This window comes from Cinclus cinclus, chromosome 36 (assembly GCF_963662255.1).
Source record: "Cinclus cinclus chromosome 36, bCinCin1.1, whole genome shotgun sequence".
Taxonomy (NCBI): domain Eukaryota; kingdom Metazoa; phylum Chordata; class Aves; order Passeriformes; family Cinclidae; genus Cinclus; species Cinclus cinclus.
This window is the reverse complement of record NC_085081.1, coordinates 765,971-786,608: the sequence shown is the minus strand read 5'-3', so window position 1 is coordinate 786,608 and position 20,638 is coordinate 765,971. Positions and strand designations below refer to the sequence as shown.

The following is a 20,638-nucleotide window of genomic DNA, read 5'->3' as shown; positions in this document are numbered from 1 at the left end:
ACTGGAAAAAAAATCCTAAAAAATTACCAAAAAAAGCTGTTAAAAAATCTTTTTAAAAATCTGAAAAAAATACAGAAAAAAATCCTAAGAAATTCCAGAAAAATTCTAAAAAATTACCAAAAAAAACCTGTTAAAAATCTTTTTAAAAATCTGAAAAAATTGCAGAAAAAATCCTGAGAAATTGGAAAAAAATTCTAAAAAATTGCCAAAAAAACAGAAAAAAAATTGAAAACAAAATCTAAAAAAATTACAGAAAAAAAATCCTAAAAATTTGGAGAAAAAAATAATGAAAAATTATGAAAAAATTACTGAAAGTTTAAAAAAAAAATTTAAAAAAAATTACTGAAAAAAAATCTGAAAAAAATTGAAAAAAAATTCCTAAAATTTCTGAAAATTTGGAAATTGAGCCCAATTTGTTTTTTCCCGTTAGAGTGACGAGCTGGGGGTGCAGAAGCGGCTCCGGACCGAGGTGATCCAGCTCGAGGACACCTTGGCCCAGGTGCGCAAGGAGTACGAGATGCTGCGCATCGAATTCGAGCAGAACCTGGCGGCCAACGAGCAGGCAGGTGAGGACAGCACACCTGGGGTACCTGGGATACACCTGGTAACACCTGGGGGCACCTGGGATACACCTGGGGGCACCTGGGATACACCTGGTAACACCTGGGGGCACCTGGGATACACCTGGGGGCACCTGGGATACACCTGGGGGCACCTGGGATACACCTGGTAACACCTGGGGGCACCTGGGATACACCTGGGGGCACCTGGGATACACCTGGGGGCACCTGGGATACACCTGGTAACACCTGGGGGCACCTGGGATACACCTGGGGGCACCTGGGATACACCTGGTAACACCTGGGGGCACCTGGGATACACCTGGGGGCACCTGGGGGCACCTGGGATACACCTGGTAACACCTGGGGGCACCTGGGATACACCTGAGGGCACCTGGGATACACCTGGTAACACCTGGGGGCACCTTGGATACACCTGGTAACACCTGGGTGCACCTGGGATACACCTGGGGGCACCTGGGATACACCTGGTAACACCTGGGGGCACCTGGGGGGCACCTGGGGGCACCTGGGATACACCTGGGGGCACCTTGGATACACCTGGTAACACCTGGGGGCACCTGGGATACACCTGGGGGCACCTGGGATACACCTGGTAACACCTGGGGGCACCTGGGATACACCTGGGGGCACCTGGGATACACTTGGTAACACCTGGGGGCACCTGGGATACACCTGGTAACACCTGGAGGCACCTGGGATACACCTGGGGTACCTGGGATACACCTGGTAACACCTGGGGGCACCTGGGATACACCTGGGGGCACCTGGGATACACCTGGGGGCACCTGGGATACACCTGGTAACACCTGGGGGCACCTGGGATACACCTGATAACATCTGGGGGTACCTGGGATACACCTGGGGGCATCTGGGCACACCTGGAATACATCTGGAGGCACCTGGGATACACCTGAGCATACCTGGGAGCACCTGGGCACACCCGGGGGCACCTGGGTACACCTAGGCACACCCAGAGGCACCTGGGATATACCTGGGGGCACATGAGATACACCTGGATACACATGGGGGCATCTGGGGCCACCTGGGCACGCCTGGGATACACCTGGGGACACCTGGGTACAGCTGGGGGCACCTGGGGGCACATGAGGTGCACCTGGACACACCTGGGGGTTATTGCTGGATCTCCTGGGCACACCTGCGTTGGGTTACCTGGGCAGGTGAGGAACAGCACACCCGGGCACACCTGGGGGGGGCATTGCTGGCTCACCTGGGCACAGCTGTGACGCTTGAGGGTCACACGGGGACACCTGGGACCCCCAAAATCGGGGTTTTCCCCATTCCTGCCCCTCACCTGTCTTACCTGGGTTCCCTTGTCTCTCACTTCTCACCTGTCCCTTTCCTGTCTCTCCCCTGTCCCTCACCTGTCTCACCTGCAGGCCCCATTAACCGGGAGATGCGTCACCTGATCAGTTCCCTGCAGAACCACAATCACCAGCTCAAGGGGGACGTGCAGCGCTACAAGCGCAAACTGCGCGAGGTGCAGGCCGAGATCGGCAAGGTGAGCTCACCTGGCCACGCCTGGGGACTCACCTGAGATACCTGGGCACACCTGGGGACTCACCGTAGATACCTGGGCACACCTGGGGACTCACCGTAGATACCTGGGGACACCTGGGCACTCACCTGAGATACCTGGGGACACCTGGGAGTTCACCTGAGATACCTGGGGCACCTGGGGACTCAGTTGAGATATTTGAGGGTGCCTGAGAGCTCACCTGGGTCACCTTGGAGCTCGTCTGGAACACCTGGGAGGGAGCTGGGAGCATCTCAGAGGGACTTTGAAGGTCACCTGGGAGCTCACCTGGGGGTAACTGGGAGGGACCTGGAACACCTGGGGACTCACCTGAGATAACTGGGACACACTTGAGCACAACTGGGCACACCTGGAGCACATCAGGCACTTCCCATCCCCCCCCCCCCCGTGCCCAGGTGTGCCCTTACCTGGGATAGGGGTGTGGCACAAAAACTCCAGGGGGGTGGCCCCTTTAAGAGTGTGGCACCTTTAAGACTGTGGGTGGGGCTCAAAGGGGTGTGGCCATCTTAAAAGTGTTTGCTGGTCCCTGGCTTAAAGGGGTGTGTTGTCTAAAAGTGGGGCATGGTCCCTTTAAGAATGGGTGTGGTCATTTAAAGGGGCAATGCTTTTAAAAATGGGACACGGTGCCTTTAAGAATGGGTGTGGTCTCTTAAAGGGGTGTGGCTAAAGCAGGTGTGGCCCCTTTAAGAGGGTGGGTGGGGTTTGTGTGGGCGTGGTTTAAATTTAAACTTTCCATTAATGGGGAGTGTTCCCTTTAAATGGGTGTGTCCTCTTTAAATGGGCGTGTCCCCCCTCACCCCGCCCCTTTTTTCTTCCAGCTCCGCCTCCAGGCCAGCGGTGCCCCTCCCCCACCCAGCCCAGCCCCTCCCCCACCCCCTCCCACATCTTCTTCCTCCTCCTCAGGCCCCTCCCCCTCCTCAAGCTCTGCCGCTCCCCCAGAAGAAACCCCTCCCCCCACCCCGGCCCCTCCCCCTTCCGACGACAAGGAGGGTGTGGCCGCTTCCGGCCCCGCCCCTTCCTCCCAAGACCCTCCCCCTAAATCTGCCCCTCCCCCTTTAAAAGAGGAAGAGGAAGAAGCGATCCCCGGCCCCTCCCCCACCCCGAACCCCGCCCCCCAACCTCAGCCACGCCCCCACCCCAAGGAGCCGCCCCCGGCCCCGCCCCCTCCCAGGCCCCGCCCCCCTGGGGGGCGGGGGGAGGGGCGAGAGCGGCCCAAGGGGGCGGGGCCTGAGGAGGGGAAGAAGAAAGACTCGGAGGTGCTGAAGCAGCTGAGGGCGGAGCTCAAGTGAGTTTATGCAAATGAGGCGTGGTTATGCAAATGAGGGCTATTCCGTTAATGAGGGGTGGAAGATCCTGGGGGGACTGGGACATTTCGGGGGGATGTGGGAAGAGATTTAAAGGTGTGTTTATGCAAATGAGATGGTGATAAGGTACACTTTATGTAAATGAGATGGTAATGAAGGGTGGTTATGCTAATGAGGTGATTGTGTTAATGAGGGGTGGGAGGAGTGAAAGGTTTCGGGACATTTTGGGGGCATTTTTTGGGATTTGCGAGCAGTTTTAAAGCAGTGCTTATGCAAATGAGGTGATGATGAGGGTGTGGTTATGTTAATGAGTATGTTAATGAGGAGTGGGAGAGGTGAAAGAATTTGGGAACATTTCCTGGATTTTTGGAGAAGTTTTACCTGTGTGTTTATGCAAATGAAGTGGTAGTGATGAGATGCATGCAAATGAGGTGATGATGGGGGGCACATTATGTAAATGAGATTGTAATGAGGGCGTGCTTATGCAAATGAGATTGTTGTATTAGTGAGGGGTGGAAGGAGCAAAAGATTTTGGGATATTTTGGGGATTTTTAGGATTTTAAAATAGTTTTAAAGCCCTGTTTATGCAAATGAGATGGTAATTAGGATGCATTTATGCAAATGATATTATGTTAATGAGGGATGGGAGGGGTTAAAGATTTTGGGGCCATTTCTGGGATTTTGGAGTTGTTTTACGTGTGTGCTTATGCAAATGAGATGGTAATTCCGAGTTGAGATGGGATCATTCTGAATATGCAAATGAGATACAAATGAGGCACTAATTACCCCAGGAAGGTGCAGGAGAACCAGGAGATGAAATTTTGGGGGTGGTTTTTGGGGCATTTTCCACCCAATTTTTAAGGGAATTGGAGCGGAAAAAAGAAGGCGGGGCACTCTGAATATGCAAATTATATGCAAATGAGGCATTGAGTACCCCAGGGAGGCGCGGGAAATGGAATTTTGGGGGTGACTTTTGGGGCGTTTTGGGTCAATTTTTGTGGCGATTTCAGCGAAATAAAAAAGGGGAGACCACCCAAATGGGGCGTGGCCGCTCTTAATATGCAAATGAGATGCAAACGAGGCATTAATTGCCCCAGGAAGGCGAAGGAGAGCCAGAAGGAGATGGAATTTCGGGAGTGATTTTTGGGGTCTTTTGGGGCCAATTTTTGTGGCAATTTCGGCGGCATAGAAAGGGCGGGTCCTAAAGTGGGGCGTGATCATTCCAAATATGCAGATGAGATGTAAACGAGGCGGTAATTACCGCAAGGGAGGCACAGGTGAAGCAGGAAGAGGTGAAATTTTGGGGGCGATTTTTCGGGGAATTTTTCACCCGATTTTTATGGGAATTGGAGCGGGGTGGGGGGGCGTGGCCTTTAATGGGGCATGTCCTTTCTGAATATGCAAATGAGATGCAGATGAGGCGTTAATTACCCCAGGAAGGCGCAGGAGAACCAGAAGGAGATGAAGCTGCTGCTGGACATGTACAAATCGGCGCCCAAGGAGCAGCGCGACAAGGTGACGCTGATGGCGGCCGAGAGGAAGAGCAAGGCCGAGGTAATTAGCGCTAATTAACGCTAACGAGGTCCCGCGCGCGCGCGCGCGTAGAGGGCTGGAGTTTGAATGAAGGGTTAACGAGGTGTTGATTGTTAATTGGGGGTCGGCAGGAAAACTGGAGGGGGGGGGGGGATGGGGGTGGTTAAATGTTAATTAGTGCTAATTAGTTGGTAAAAGCGATCAACCTCAGTGCAGCTGTTAACGAGGGGTTAATTGGCTGTTAATGAGGCACGAGGGCTAATTAGCAATGCAGAAATGTAAATAATTGTTAATTAATGCTAATTGGGTGGTAATTGGTGCCATTAATGATTCAGGAGGGATAATTAGCAATGCAGAAATGTAAATAATTGAATGTTAATTAATGCTAATTGGGTGATAATTGGTGCCATTAATGAGGCACGAGGGCTAATTAGCAATGCAGAAATGCAAATAATTGAATGTTAATTAATGCTAATTGGGTGATAATTGGTGCCATTAATGAGGCACGAGGGCTAATTAGCAATGCAGAAATGTAAATAATTGAATGTTAATTAATGCTAATTGGGTGATAATTGGTGCCATTAATGAGGCACGAGGGCTAATTAGCAATGCAGATATGTAAATAATTGAATGTTAATTAATGCTAATTGGGTGATAATTGGTGCCATTAATGAGGCACGAGGGCTAATTAGCAATGCAGAAATGTAAATAATTGTTAATTAATGCTAATTGGGTGGTAATTGGTGCCATTAATGAGGCACGAGGGCTAATTAGCAATGCAGAAATGTAAATAATTGTTAATTAATGCTAATTGGGTGATAATTGGTGCCATTAATGAGGCACGAGGGCTAATTAGCAATGCAGAAATGTAAATAATTGAATGTTAATTAATGCTAATTGGGTGATAATTGGTGCCATTAATGAGGCACGAGGGCTAATTAGCAATGCAGAAATGCAAATAATTGAATGTTAATTAATGCTAATTGGGTGATAATTGGTGCCATTAATGAGGCACGAGGGCTAATTAGCAATGCAGAAATGTAAATAATTGTTAATTAATGCTAATTGGGTGGTAATTGGTGCCATTAATGATTCAGGAGGGATAATTAGCAATGCAGAAATGTAAATAATTGAATGTTAATTAATGCTAATTGGGTGATAATTGGTGCCATTAATGAGGCACGAGGGCTAATTAGCAATGCAGAAATGCAAATAATTGAATGTTAATTAATGCTAATTGGGTGATAATTGGTGCCATTAATGAGGCACGAGGGCTAATTAGCAATGCAGAAATGTAAATAATTGTTAATTAATGCTAATTGGGTGATAATTGGTGCCATTAATGAGGCACGAGGGCTAATTAGCAATGCAGAAATGTAAATAATTGAATGTTAATTAATGCTAATTGGGTGATAATTGGTGCCATTAATGACTCAGGAGGGCTAATTAGCAATGCAGAAATGTAAATAATTGAATGTTAATTAATGCTAATTGGGTGATAATTGGTGCCATTAATGAGGCACGAGGGCTAATTAGCAATGCAGAAATGCAAATAATTGAATGTTAATTAATGCTAATTGGGTGGTAATTAGTGCTGTAGAACTGGCGCACTTTATTGCATCAATCACCCAATTAATGAGCAATTAATGGCTAATTAATGACTAATTAGGGGTTAATTAACGAGCTGGAGGAGCTGCGGCTGCGCTGGCGGGAGCATTGCCAGAACTGTTCCCTGCCATTAATCCTTCCTGTTAACTATTAGTAATTCATTAGCCCATTAATGACTGACTAATGGCTAATTAGCGATTAATTAGTGACTAATTACGGGTTAATTAACGAGCTGGAGGAGCTGCGGCTGCGCTGGCGGGAGCTGGAGGAGCGCGAGCGGCGCGAGAGCAAGAAGCTGGCGGACGAGGAGGCGCTGAGGCGGCTGCGGCTGAGCGAGGAGCAGATCGAGCACCTGCAGCGACGGCTGGCGGCCACCAAACAGGTGAGGAGAAACACCTGGGACAGGTGAGGAGGGACAGGTGAGGAGAAACATCTGGGACGGGAGGAGAAACACCTGGGGCAGGTGGGACAGGTGAGGAGAAACACCTGGGACAGGTGAGGAGAAACACCTGGGACAGGTGAGGAGGGACAGGTGAGGAGAAACATCTGGGACGGGAGGAGAAACACCTGGGGCAGGTGGGACAGGTGAGGAGAAACACCTGGGACAGGTGAGGAGAAACACCTGGGACAGGTGAGGAGGGACAGGTGAGGAGAAACATCTGGGACGGGAGGAGAAACACCTGGGGCAGGTGGGACAGGTGAGGAGAAACACCTGGGATAGGGGAGGAGAAACACCTGGGACAGGGGAGCAGAAACACCTGGGACAGGTGGGGCAGGTGAGGAGAAACACCTGGGATAGGTGACAGGTGAGACAGGTGAGGAGAAACACCTGGGGCAGGTGGGACAGGTGAGGAGAAACACCTGGGATAGGGGAGGAGAAACACCTGGGACAGGGGAGCAGAAACACCTGGGACAGGCGGGACAGGTGAGGAGAAACACCTGGGACAGGTGGGACAGGTGAGGAGAAACACCTGGGATAGGTGACAGGTGAGACAGGTGAGGAGAAACACCTGGGACAGGTGAGACAGGTGAGGAAGAAACACCTGGGACAGGTGAGGAGAAACATCTGGGACGGGAGGAGAAACACCTGGGGCAGGTGGGACAGGTGAGGAGAAACACCTGGGATAGGTGGGGCAGGTGAGGAGAATCACTTTGGACAGGTGAGGAGAAACATCTGGGACAGGGGAGGAGAAACACCTGGGATAGGTGAGACAGGTGAAGAGAAACACCTGGGATATGTGAGACAGGTGAGACAGGTGAGGAGAAACACCTGGGACAGGTGAGACAGGTGAGGAGAAGCACCTGGGACAGGGGAGGAGAAACACCTGGGACAGGTGAGATAGGTGAGGAGAAACACATGGGATAGGTGAGGAGGGACAGGTGAGGAGGGACAGGTGAGACAGGTGGGACAGGTGAGGAGAAACAGCGGGGACAGGTGAGGAGAAACAGCGGGGACAGGTGAGACAGGTGAGAAAGCACAGCAGGGACAGGTGCGAGAGCACACCTCAACACACTGAGGGTATCTGGGAGCTCACCTGAAATACCTGGGCACACCTGGGAGCTCACCTGGAGCACATGAGGCACTGCCCATCTTGTCCCATTCTGTGGCAGCAGCCATCTTGTCTTTGTGGGTTATTACGTGAGCTCACAGCGGCCATCTTGTCACTATGGATTATGACATCGTGCCACAGCGGCCATCTTGTTCCACTCAATGATGTCACCCATCCTGTCCCACTCCATGACGTCACCCATCCTGTCCCATCCCATGACGTCACCAATCCTGTCCCACTCTATGACGTCACCAATCCTGTCCCATCCCATGACATCACCCATCCTGTCCCTTTCCATGACATCACCAATCCTGTCCCACTCCATGACGTCACCAATCCTGTCCCATCCCATGACATCACCCATCCTGTCCCACTCCATGACGTCACCCATCCTGTCCCATCCCATGACGTCACCCATCCTGTCCCACTCTATGACGTCACCCATCCTGTCCCATCCCATGACGTCACCCGTCCTGTCCCTTTCCATGACATCACCCATCCTGTCCCACTCCATGACGTCACCCATCCTGTCCCATCCCATGACGTCACCAATCCTGTCCCACTCTATGACGTCACCCATCCTGTCCCATTCCATGACGTCACCTGCCCTGTCCTATTCTATGATGTCACCCATCCTGTCCCTTTCAATGACATCACCCCATCCCGTCCCATCCGCTGACATCACCCGTCCTGTCCCGCTCCATGACGTCACCCGTCCTGCCCCGCCCCTTGCGGCGGCCATCTTTGCGGCGGCTCAGGAGGAGGAGGCGCTGCTGTCGGAGATGGACGTGACGGGCCAGGCCTTCGAGGACATGCAGGAGCAGAACCTGCGGCTGCTGCAGCAGCTGCGCGAGAAGGACGACGCCAACTTCAAGCTGATGTCGGAGCGGATCAAGGCCAACCAGATCCACAAATTACTGCGAGAGGAGAAGGACGAGCTGGCCGAGCAGGTGCTGGCCCTCAAGGCGCAGGTGAGGCCCCGGACAAGGCCCTCAATTAACGAGCAGTGGTTATTAATGAGGCTTTAGCAGAGATGAAAGGCGTTCCTTAGGCGGCTGATGGGCGTCGGTGAGGATTTAATGGTCGTTAATAGCCCTTAATTTGTTCTCTAATTGCTGTTAGTAGCCATTAATGAGGGGCTAATAATCATTAATGAGGGGCTAATAATCATTAATGAGGGTTTAATAATCATTAATAGCATTTAGTGATTGTCTAACGGTTGTTAATAGTCATTAATGAGGGTTTAATAATCATTAATGAGGGGTTAATAATCATTAATGAGGGTTTAATAATCATTAATAGCATTTAGTGATTGATGTTTGTTAATAGCTATTAATGAGGGTTTAATAGTCATTAATGAGGGTTTAATAATCATTCATGAGGGTTTAATAATCATTAATGAGGGTTTAATAATCATTAATAGCACTTAGTGATTGTCTGATGGTTATTAATAGTCATTAATGAGGGGTTAATAATTGCTAATAGCACTTAGTGATTGATGGTTGTTAATAGCCATTAATGAGGGGTTAATAATTATTAATGAGGGTTTAATAATCATTAATGAGGGTTTAATAATCATTAATAGCACTTAGTGATTGTCTGATGGTTGTTAATAGTCATTAATGAGGGGTTAATAATCATTAATAGCATTTAGTGATTGTCTAACAGTTGTTAATAATCATTAATGAGGGGTTAATAATCATTAATGAGAGTTTAATAATCATTAATAGCATTTAGTGATTGATGTTTGTTAATAGTCATTAATGAGGGATTAATAATCATTAATAGCATTTAGTGATTGTCTAACAGTTGTTAATAATCATTAATGAGGGGTTAATAATCATTAATGAGGGTTTAATAATCATTAATAGCACTTAGTGATTGATGTTTGTTAATAGCCATTAATGAGGGGTTAATAATCATTAATGAGGGTTTAATAATCATTAATGAGGGTTTAATAATCATTAATAGCACTTAGTGATTGATGTTTGTTAATAGCCATTAATGAGGGGTTAATAATCATTAATGAGGGGTTAATAATCATTAATTAATAGCACTTAGTGATTGTCTAATAGCCGTTAATAGCTATTAATGACGATTTAATAGTTATTAATATTTGCCTAATAGCTGTCAATAGCCATTAATGAGGATTAAATAATTACTAATGGCGCTTAGTAACCCTCTAATTGCTGTTAATAACCACTAATGAGGATTTCATGGATATTAATAACGTTTATTTGCTGTTATTAATTGATATTAACGAGTATTCAACCATCGAAAACCCCCGGAATTTCACCGATTAATGAGCGGATTTCATTAATTAATCATTAATTATAAATTAATTAATGACCCGGGCAGGTGGAGGCGCAGCTGCAGGTGGTGCAGCACCTCCACAGGTCCAATCGGGCTCTAATAACCCCTAATAATTGGCTAATAACGACTTAATTGTGGCTAATAAAGGCCCGAAAGGGCCATAATTTCACCGATTAATGAGCGGATTTCATTAATTAATCATTAATTATAAATTAATTAATGACCCGGGCAGGTGGAGGCGCAGCTGCAGGTGGTGCAGCACCTCCACAGCTCCAATCGGGCTCTAATAACCCCTAATAATTGGCTAATAACGACTTAATTGTGGCTAATAAAGGCCCGAAAGGGCCATAATTTCACCAATTAATGAGCGGATTTCATTAATTAATCATTAATTATAAATTAATTAATGACCCGGGCAGGTGGAGGCGCAGCTGCAGGTGGTGCAGAAGCTGGAGGAGAAGGAGCGGGGCCTGCAGAGCGCCCTGGGGGCCGTGGAGAAGGAGCTGAGCCTGCGCTCGCAGGCGCTGGAGCTGCACAAGAGGAAGGTGAGAGGGGACAGGTGAGGGACGGGGAGACAGGTGAGGGACAGCGGGGACAGGTGAGGGATGGGGGGACAGGTGAGGGACAGCGGGGACAGGTAAGGGATGGGGGGACAGGTGAGGGACAGGGAGACAGGTGAGGGATGGGGGGACAGGTGAGGGACAGGGAGACAGGTGAGGGATGGGGGGACAGGTGAGGGACAGGGAGACAGGTGAGGGATGGGGGGACAGGTGAGGGACAGGGAGACAGGTGAGGGATGGGGGAACAGGTGAGGGACAGGGAGACAGGTGAGGGACAGCGGGGACAGGTGAGGGACAGGGCGAACAGGTGAGGGACGGGGGGACAGGTGAGGGATGGGGGGACAGGTGAGGGATGGGGGGACAGGTGAGGGACAGGGGGACAGGTGAGGGATGGGGGAACAGGTGAGGGATGGGGGGACAGGTGAGGGACAGGGAGACAGGTGAGGGACGGGGGGAACAGGTGAGGGACAGGTAAGGGACTTGGGGGACAGGTGAGGGACGGGGGGACAGGGGAGGGACAGGTGAGACAGGTGAGGAAGAGGTAAGAGGTGAGGGATGGGAGGGACAGGTGATGGACAGGTACAAGGTGAGGGACAGGGGAGACAGGTAAGGGACAGGGGAGGGACAGGTGAGGAACAGGGGAGAGACAGGTGAGAGACAGGAGACAGGTGAATGATGGGAGAGACAGGGCAGGCAGGTGAGGGACAGGTAAGAGGTGAGGGACAGGTAAGAGGTGAGGGACAGGGGAGGGACAGGGGAGGGACAGGTGCAGGGTAGGTGGACTCAGGCACAGGTGAGGGACAGGCAAGGCTCAGGTGCGCACAGGTAAGGGACAGGTGAGCACAGGTTGGGGACAGGTGGGCACAGAAAGGGACAGATGGGCACAAGTAAGGGACAGATGGGCACAGGTGAGGGACAGGTGGGGCTCAGGTGGGCACAGATTTAGCCCAGCTGGGTACAGGTGAGGCCAAATGGATCCCAACCATAGCCAGGTGTCCCAAGGCGTCCCCAGGTGCGCCCAGATACCTGCAGGTGTACCCAGGTGCCCCCAGGTGTACGCAGGTGTATCTCAGGTGCCCCAGGTGTGTCTCAGGTGTGCCCAGGTGTATCTCAGGTGCCCCAGGTATATCTCAGGTGCCCCAGGTGTATCTCAGGTGCCCCAGGTATATCTCAGGTGTATCTCAAATGTACGCAGGTGTATCTCAGGTGCCCCAGGTGTGCCCAGGTGTATCTCAGGTGTATTTCAGCTGTACCCAGGTGTATCTCAGGTGCGCCCAGTTGTATCTCAGGTGTGCCCAGGTGTATCTCAGGTGTACCCAACTGTACCCAAGTATATCCTAGCTGTACCCAGGTGTATCTCAGGTGCTCCCAGGTGTATCTCAGGTGTATCTCAGGTGCCCCAGGTGTATCTCAGGTGTATCTTAGGTGTATCTCAGGTGTATGTCAGGCGCCCCAGGTGTATCTCAGGTGCCCCAGGTGTATGTCAGGTGCCCCAGGTGTATCTCAGGTGCCCCAGGTGTATCTCAGGTGTATCTCAGGTGTATCTCAGGTGTATCTCAGGTGCCCCAGGTGTATCTCGGGCGCCCCAGGTGTATCTCAGGTGCCCCAGGTGTAGCTCAGGCGCCCCAGGTGTATCTCGGGCGCCCCAGGTGTATCTCAGGTGTATCTCAGGCGCCCCAGGTGTATCTCGGGCGCCCCAGGTGCGCTCACCTGTGCTCCCCCCAGGCCGTGGAAGCCGCCCAGCTGGCCGAGGACCTGCGGGCTCAGGGCGAGCACGTGCAGGCGCGGCTCCGGGAGCTGCAGGTGTGCGCGGCCGAGAACCGAGCGGCCAAGGACAAGGAATCGCTGAGCCTCAAGAGGGCGCAGGTGAGACACCTGAGCGTGGGGGGGCGGGGCTTTGGGGGCTTGCTTTAGGGCTTTGGGGATTGGGGGATTTTTGGGGATTTTTTGGGGGATTTTTTTGGGATTTTTTTCCATGATTTTTAGGGATTTTTTGGGGCGTTCTTTAGGGATTTTCTAGGGATTTTTGGGGGATTTTTGGAATTTTTGGGGGATTTTTTGGGGATTTTTGGTAATTTTTGTGGATTTTTTAGGGATTTTTTGGGTTTTTTGGGGGGCTTTTGGGGATTTTTTGGGGATTTTTTAGGGATTTTTGGGGATTTTTTTGGGGGATTTTTTTGGGGGCTTTTTGGGATTTTTTGGGGATTTTTTAGGGATTTTTTTCCTGATTTTTGGGGTTTTTTGGGGATTTTTTTGGGGGGTTTTGGGGATTTTTTTGGGGGTTTTTGGGGATTTTTTGGGGATTTTTTTTGGATTTTTGGGGGGGTTTTTTGGGGATTTTTTTGGGGATTTTTTTGGGGATTTTTGGGGATTTTTGGTAATTTGTGTGGATTTTTTGAGGATTCTTTGGGGAGTTTTTGGATTTTTTTGGCGATTTTTGGGGATTTTTTTGGGGGATTTGGGGCATTTTTGGGGGATTTTTTTGGGATTTTTTGGAGATTTTTTGGGTTTTTTTGGGGGGCTTTTTGGGATTTTTTTGGGGGGTTTTTGGGGATTTTTTGGGATTTTTTTTGGATTTTTTGGGGGGTTTATTGGGGATTTTTTTTGGGATTTTTTTCCTGATTTTTAGGGATTTTTTGGGGCATTTTTTAGGGATTTTCTAGGGATTTTTGGGGGATTTTTGGGATTTTTGGGGGAGTTTTTAGGGATTTTTGGGGATTTTTGGTAATTTTTGTGGATTTTTTGAGGATTCTTTGGGGATTTTTTTGATTTTTTTGGGGATTTTTGGGGCTTTTTGGGGATTTTTGGGGCTTTTTGGGGATTTTTTGGGGATTTGTGGCATTTTTGGGAGATTTTTGGGGATTTGGGGCATTTTTGGGGGATTTTTTAGGGATTTTTGGGGATTTTGGGGGATTTTGGGGGATTTTTTGGAGATTTTTTGGGGATTTTTGGGGGATTTTTTAGGGATTTTTTGGGATTTACTTTTCAGGGATTTTTTGGGGACTTTTTTTGGATTTTGGGGGATTTTTTTTGGGACAATTCCATTGAATATTTTTGGGGACAGTTTTTTTTTGGGGGGGGGGGGACAATTCCGGTGAATTTTTCATTTCTGGGACAATTCCTGTGAATTTTTTTTTGGGGACAATTCCGGTGAATTTTTTTGGGACAATTCCAGTGAATTTTTTTTTTTGGGACAATTCCAGTGAATTTTTCATTTCTGGGAGAATTCCAGTGATTTATTCTTTTTTGGGAATATTTCAGTGATTTTTTTTTGGGACATTTCCGGTGAATTTTTCATTTCTGGGACAATTCCCGTGAATTTTTTTGGGACAATTCCAGTGAATTTTTTTTTTTGGGGACAATTCCAGTGATTTATTGTTTTTGGGAATATTTCGGTGACTTTTTTGGGGGGACAATTCCAGTGAATTTTTCATTTCTGGGACAATTCCAGTGATTTATTCTTTTTTGGGAATATTTCAGTGATTTTTTTTTTGGGACATTTCCGGTGAATTTTTTACTTCTGGGACAAATCCGGTGAATTTTTTGGGGACAATTCCGGTGATTTATTCTTTTTTGGGAATATTTCAGTGATTTTTTTTTTTGGGAAATTTCCGGTGAATTTTTTACTTCTGGGACAAATCCGGTGAATTTTTTGGGGACAATTCCAGTGATTTATTCTTTTTGGGAATATTTTGGTGACTTTTTTGGGGGGACAATTCCAGTGAATGTTTTTGGGACAATTCCAGTGAATTTTTTTTTTGGGACAATTCCAGTGAATTTTTCATTTCTGGGAGAATTCCAGTGATTTATTCTTTTTTGGGAATATTTCAGTGATTTTTTTTTGGGACATTTCCGGTGAATTTTTCATTTCTGGGACAATTCCCGTGAATTTTTTTGGGACAATTCCAGTGAATTTTTTTTTTTGGGGACAATTCCAGTGATTTATTCTTTTTGGGAATATTTCGGTGACTTTTTTGGGGGGACAATTCCAGTGAATTTTTCATTTCTGGGACAATTCCAGTGATTTATTCTTTTTTGGGAATATTTCAGTGATTTTTTTTTTTTTTGGGAAATTTCCGGTGAATTTTTTACTTCTGGGACAAATCCGGTGAATTTTTTGGGGACAATTCCAGTGATTTATTCTTTTTTGGGAATATTTCAGTGATTTTTTTTTTTGGGAAATTTCCGGTGAATTTTTTACTTCTGGGACAAATCCGGTGAATTTTTTGGGGACAATTCCAGTGATTTATTCTTTTTGGGAATATTTTGGTGACTTTTTTGGGGGGACAATTCCAGTGAATGTTTTTGGGACAATTTCAGTGAATTTTTTTTTGGGGGGACAATTCCAGTGATTTATTCTTCTTTGGGAATATTTCAGTGATTTTTTTTTGGGAAATTTCTGGTGAATTTATTTTTTTCTGGGACAATTCCAGTGAATTTTTCATTTTTGGGACAATTCCAGTGATTTATTCTTCTTTGGGAATATTTCAGTGATTTTTTTTTTTGGGACATTTCCGGTGAATTTACTTCTGGGACAAATCCGGTGAATTTTTTGGGGACAATTCCGGTGATTTATTCTTTTTTGGGAATATTTCAGTGATTTTTTTTTTTGGGAAATTTCCGGTGAATTTTTTACTTCTGGGACAAATCCGGTGAATTTTTTTGGGGATAATTCCGGTGATTTATTCTTCTTGGGAATATATCAGTGATTTTTTTGGCGGGACAATTCCCGTGAATTTTTTTGGGGGGACAATTCCTGTGAATTTTTTTTTTTGGGGTGGGTGACAATTCCAGTGATTTATTTTTTTGGGAACGTTCCGGTGAATCCCGGTTTCCCCGGCAGGAGGAGCTGTCGCGGCTGCGCCGGAAGCTGGAGAAGCAACGCAAGGTCGAGGTTTACGCCGACGCCGACCAGATCCTGCAGGAGGAGATCAAGGAGTACCGGGTGAGCCTTCCGGGACCTTCGGGAAGCTTCCAGGACCTTCTGGAAACATTTTAGACCTTCCGGGACCTTCTGGAACCTTTTTAAAGCTTCCAGGACTTTCTGGAACCATTTTAGAGCTTCCAGAACCTTCTGGAAACTTTTTAAAGCTTCCAGGACTTTGTGAGAGCTTTTGGAACCTTTTTAAGGCTTCCAGGACTTTCTGGATCCATTTTAGAATTTCTGGGACCTTCTGGAACCTTTTTAAAGCTTCCAGGACTTTCTGGATCCATTTTAGATCTTCTGGGACCTTCTGGAACCTTTTTAAGGCTTCCAGGATTTTCTGGATCCATTTTAGACCTTCCGGGACCTTTTGGAACCTTTTTTAAGCTTCCAGGACTTTCTGAGAGCTTCTGGAACCTTTTTAAGGCTTCCAGGACTTTCTGGAACCATTTTAGACCTTCTGGGACCTTCTGGAACCTTTTTAAAGCTTCCAGGACTTTCTGAGAGTTTCTGGAACCTTTTTAAAGCTTCCAGGACTTTCTGAAACCATTTTAGACCTTCTGGGACTTTCTGGAACCTTTTTAAAGCTTCCAGGACTTTCTGAGAGCTTCTGGAACCTTTTTAAGGCTTCCAGGACTTTCTGGAACCATTTTAGACCTTCCGGGACCTTCTGGAACCCTTTTAAAGCTTCCAGGACTTTCTGGATCCATTTTAGACCTTCCGGGACCTTCTGGAACCTTTTTAAAGCTTCCAGGACTTTCTGAGAGCTTCTGGAACCTTTTTAAGGCTTCCAGGACTTTCTGGAACCATTTTAGACCTTCTGGGACCTTCTGGAACCTTTTTAAAGCTTCCAGGACTTTCTGAGAGTTTCTGGAACCTTTTTAAAGCTTCCAGGACTTTCTGGATCCATTTTAGACCTTCCGGGACCTTCTGGAACCTTTTTAAAGCTTCCAGGACTTTCTGAGAGCTTCTGGAACCTTTTTAAGGGTTCCAGGATTTTCTGGAACCATTTTAGAGCTTCCAGAACCTTCTGGAACCTTCTTAAGTTTCCAGGACTTTCTGGAACTTTCTTAGAGCTTCCAGGGCCTTCTGGAACCTTTTTAGACCTTCCAGGATCTTCTGGAACCTTCTTACGGCTTCCAGGATCTTCTGGGAGCTTTTGGAATCTTTTTTAGAGCCTCCATGTCCTTCTGGAACCTTTTTAGAGCTTCCAGGATCTTTTGAAAACTTTTTAAAGTTTTCAAGATCTTCTGGAAACTTTTTTTAGCATCCAGGATCTTCTGGAACCTTCTTACAACTTCCGAGACTTTCTGGGACCTTTTTAAGGCTTCCAGGAACTTCTGGAACCTTCTTAGAGTTTCCAGGACCTTCTGGAATATTTTTAGACCTTCCAGGACCTTCTAGAACCTTTTTAGAGCTTCTGGGATTTTCCAGAACCTTTTCAGAGCTTCCAGAATTTTCTGGGAGCTTCTGGAAACTTCTTGGAGCTTCCAGGACCTTCTAGAACCTTCTTAGAGCTTCCAGGACTTTCTGGAACCTCTTTGAGGCTTCCAGGACCTCCTGGGAGCTTTTGGAATCTTTTCATAGCCTCAAGGACCTTCTGGAACTTTTTTTAGAGCTTCCAGGAGCTTCTGGAACCTTCTTGGAGCTTCCAGGGCCTTCTGGGAGCTTCCTGGACCTTCCAGAACTTTCCAGGACCTGGGGTGACTTTGGATGACCTTTAACAATCTTTAATTATTTTGGGGGACCTTTAACGATCTTCCTTGACATTTAATTATTTTTAATTACTTTGATTAACCTTTAATTATCTTCGTTATACTTTTATTCACCTTTAATTACTTTTGATGACCTTTAACGACCTTCATTGACGTTTAATTGCCTTTAATTACATTGGGTGACGTTTAACGATCTCCATTTTACATTTAATTGCATTTAATTACCTTTAATTACATTGGGTGATGTTTAACGATCTCCATTTTACATTTAATTGCATTTAATTGCCTTTAATTACATTGGGTGACGTTTAACGATCTCCATTTTATATTTAATTGCATTTAATTGCCTTTGATTACATTGGGTGACGTTTAACGATCTCCATTTTATATTTAATTGCATTTAATTACCTTTAATTACATTGGGTGATGTTTAACGATCTCCATTTTACATTTAATTGCATTTAATTGCCTTTGATTACATTGGGTGACGTTTAACGATCTCCATTTTATATTTAATTGCATTTAATTACCTTTAATTACATTGGGTGATGTTTAACGATCTCCATTTTACATTTAAATTGCATTTAATTGCATTTAATTGCCTTTAATTGCCTTTGATTACATTGGGTGACCTTTAACGATCTCCATTTTACATTTAATTGCATTTAATTACCTTTAATTACATTGGGTGACGTTTAACGATCTCCATTTTACATTTAATTGCATTTAATTGCCTTTGATTACATTGGGTGACGTTTAACGATCTCCATTTTACATTTAATTGCATTTAATTACCTTTAATTGCATTGGGTGACGTTTAACGACTCCCGTGGACCTTTAATAATCTTTAATTCCTTTGCTTGACCTTTAATGACCTCAGTTGACTTTTAATGATCTCTCTTGACGTTTAACGATCTCCATTTACTTTGGCTGACGTTCAATGATCTCTAATTATCTCTGATGACCTTTAATGATCACAGTTGACCTCTAATGACCTTTAATTGCTTTGGTTGACCTTTGATTACCTCAGTTGACCCTTAATGACCTCAGTTGACCTCTAATGGTTTCCATTGACATTTGATGATTTCAGTTGACTTTGGTTGACCTTTAATGACCTCTAATTACCTGTGCTGACATTTAATGACCTTTAATGATCTCAGTTGGTCTTTAATGATCTCAGTTGACCTTTAATGATCTCAGTTGACCTTTAATGATCTCAGTTGGTCTTTAATGATCTCAGTTGACCTTTAATGATCTCAGTTGACCTTTAATGATCTCAGTTGGTCTTTAATGATCTCAGTTGACCTTTAATGATCTCAGTTGACCTTTAATGATCTCAGGTGGTCTTTAATGATCTCGGTTGACCTTTAATGATCTCAGTTGACCTTTAATGATCTCAGGTGGTCTTTAATGATCTCGGTTGACCTTTAATGATCTCAGTTGACCTTTAATGATCTCTAGTTGTCTCTGCTAATCTTTAACGACTTGACTTGATCTTTAACTACTTCAGTTGACCTTTAATGACCTTTAATGATCTCTGCTGGTCTTTAATCACCCTTAATGGCCTCAGTTGACCTTTAATGGTTTCCATTGACCTTTAATGACTTCAGTTGACTTCACTTGACTTTTAACGACCTCCGCTAACCTTTAACGACCTTTAACAACTTCACGCGACCTCTAACGACCCCCAACGACCTCCACCGACCCTCGGTCGCCATCGCTCCCCGCCCCCGCTGACCCGAGGTCGCTCTCCGGCCAGGCCCGTCTGACGTGTCCGTGCTGCAACGCCCGCAAGAAGGACGCGGTGCTGACCAAGTGCTTCCACGTCTTCTGCTTCGAGTGCGTCAAGAGCCGCTACGACACGAGGCAGCGCAAGTGCCCCAAGTGCAACGCGGCCTTCGGCGCCCACGACTTCCACCGCGTCTACATCAGCTGAGCCCGCCCCCGTCCCCGGCGGTCACCTCGTGGTCGTTCGCGGCCCTCGGTCCTCGTCGTCGCGGTTGGGTGTGGTCGTGCCGTGGTGGTCACTTGTGGTCAGTTGTGGTCATCTTATGATGACACTGGTCACTTGTGGTCATGTATGGCCATCCCATGGTGGTCAGCGGTCACTTAAAATCATCTGTGGTCATCTATGGTGGTCAGTGGTCAGGTATGGCCACCTGTGGTCATCTATGGTTATCCCATGGTGGTCACCGGTCACTTATGGTTACTTGTGGTCACTCTGTGTCCATCCCATGGTGATCAGTGACCACCTCTGGCCACGCCTGACCACCCCAGAGTGACCATTGGTCACTTATGGTCACCCCAGAGCCACCCCAGGCCATCACTGACCACCCTGAAGTGACCACTGACCACCCCAGAGTGACTACTGGTCACCTATGGTCACCCCTGACCACCCAGAGTGACCCCTGACCACCTCCAAGTGACCACTGACCACCCCAAAACCACTCCTGGCCACTCTTGACCACCCCAAAGTGACCCCTGACCAGCCCAGAGTGGCCACTGACAAGCCCAGGGTGACCACTGGTCACCGATGGCCACCCCTGACCACCCCAAAGTGACCATTGGCCACTTATGGGCACCCTAATGTGACCACTGACCTCGCCAGAGTGACCACTGGTCACTTATGGCCACTACTGACCACCCCAAAGTGACCTCTGGTCACCCCAAAGTGACTCCTGACTACCCCAGGCCACCCCTGACCACCCCAAAATGACCCCTGACCACCCTAAAGTGACCCCGACCTCCCAGAGTGACCCCTGACCACCCTAAAGTGACCCCGACCTCCCAGAGTGACCCCTGACCACCCTAAAGTGACCCCGACCTCCCAGAGTGACCCCTGACCACCCCAAAGTGACCCCTGACCACCCCAAAATGACCCCTGACCACCCTAAAGTGACCCCTGACCTCCCAGAGTGACCAGTGGTCACCTCAGGGTCACCTTTGGCTCATCCTAAGTGGTCACCACTTCTTGACCCTCCTCCCCCCTTCC

At 47.2% G+C, this 20,638-nt stretch overlaps 1 protein-coding gene across 1 annotated transcript in view; it reads left to right on the top strand.

The window, feature by feature from the left end:
• The window catches only part of RNF40 (ring finger protein 40), a 37,248-nt gene extending 17,544 nt beyond the window's left edge, over positions 1-19,704 (top strand). Inside the window, exons 9-18 of the mRNA XM_062512351.1 lie at positions 431-566; positions 1,982-2,103; positions 2,958-3,424; positions 4,880-4,997; positions 6,817-6,966; positions 8,893-9,105; positions 10,867-10,992; positions 12,733-12,873; positions 15,851-15,952; positions 19,406-19,704. Coding sequence (XP_062368335.1) covers positions 431-566; positions 1,982-2,103; positions 2,958-3,424; positions 4,880-4,997; positions 6,817-6,966; positions 8,893-9,105; positions 10,867-10,992; positions 12,733-12,873; positions 15,851-15,952; positions 19,406-19,582 — 1,752 coding nt within the window. The 3' untranslated portion in view covers positions 19,583-19,704. The remainder of the gene's footprint in view (positions 1-430; positions 567-1,981; positions 2,104-2,957; positions 3,425-4,879; positions 4,998-6,816; positions 6,967-8,892; positions 9,106-10,866; positions 10,993-12,732; positions 12,874-15,850; positions 15,953-19,405) is intronic.
• Positions 19,705-20,638: the final 934 nt, after the last annotated feature.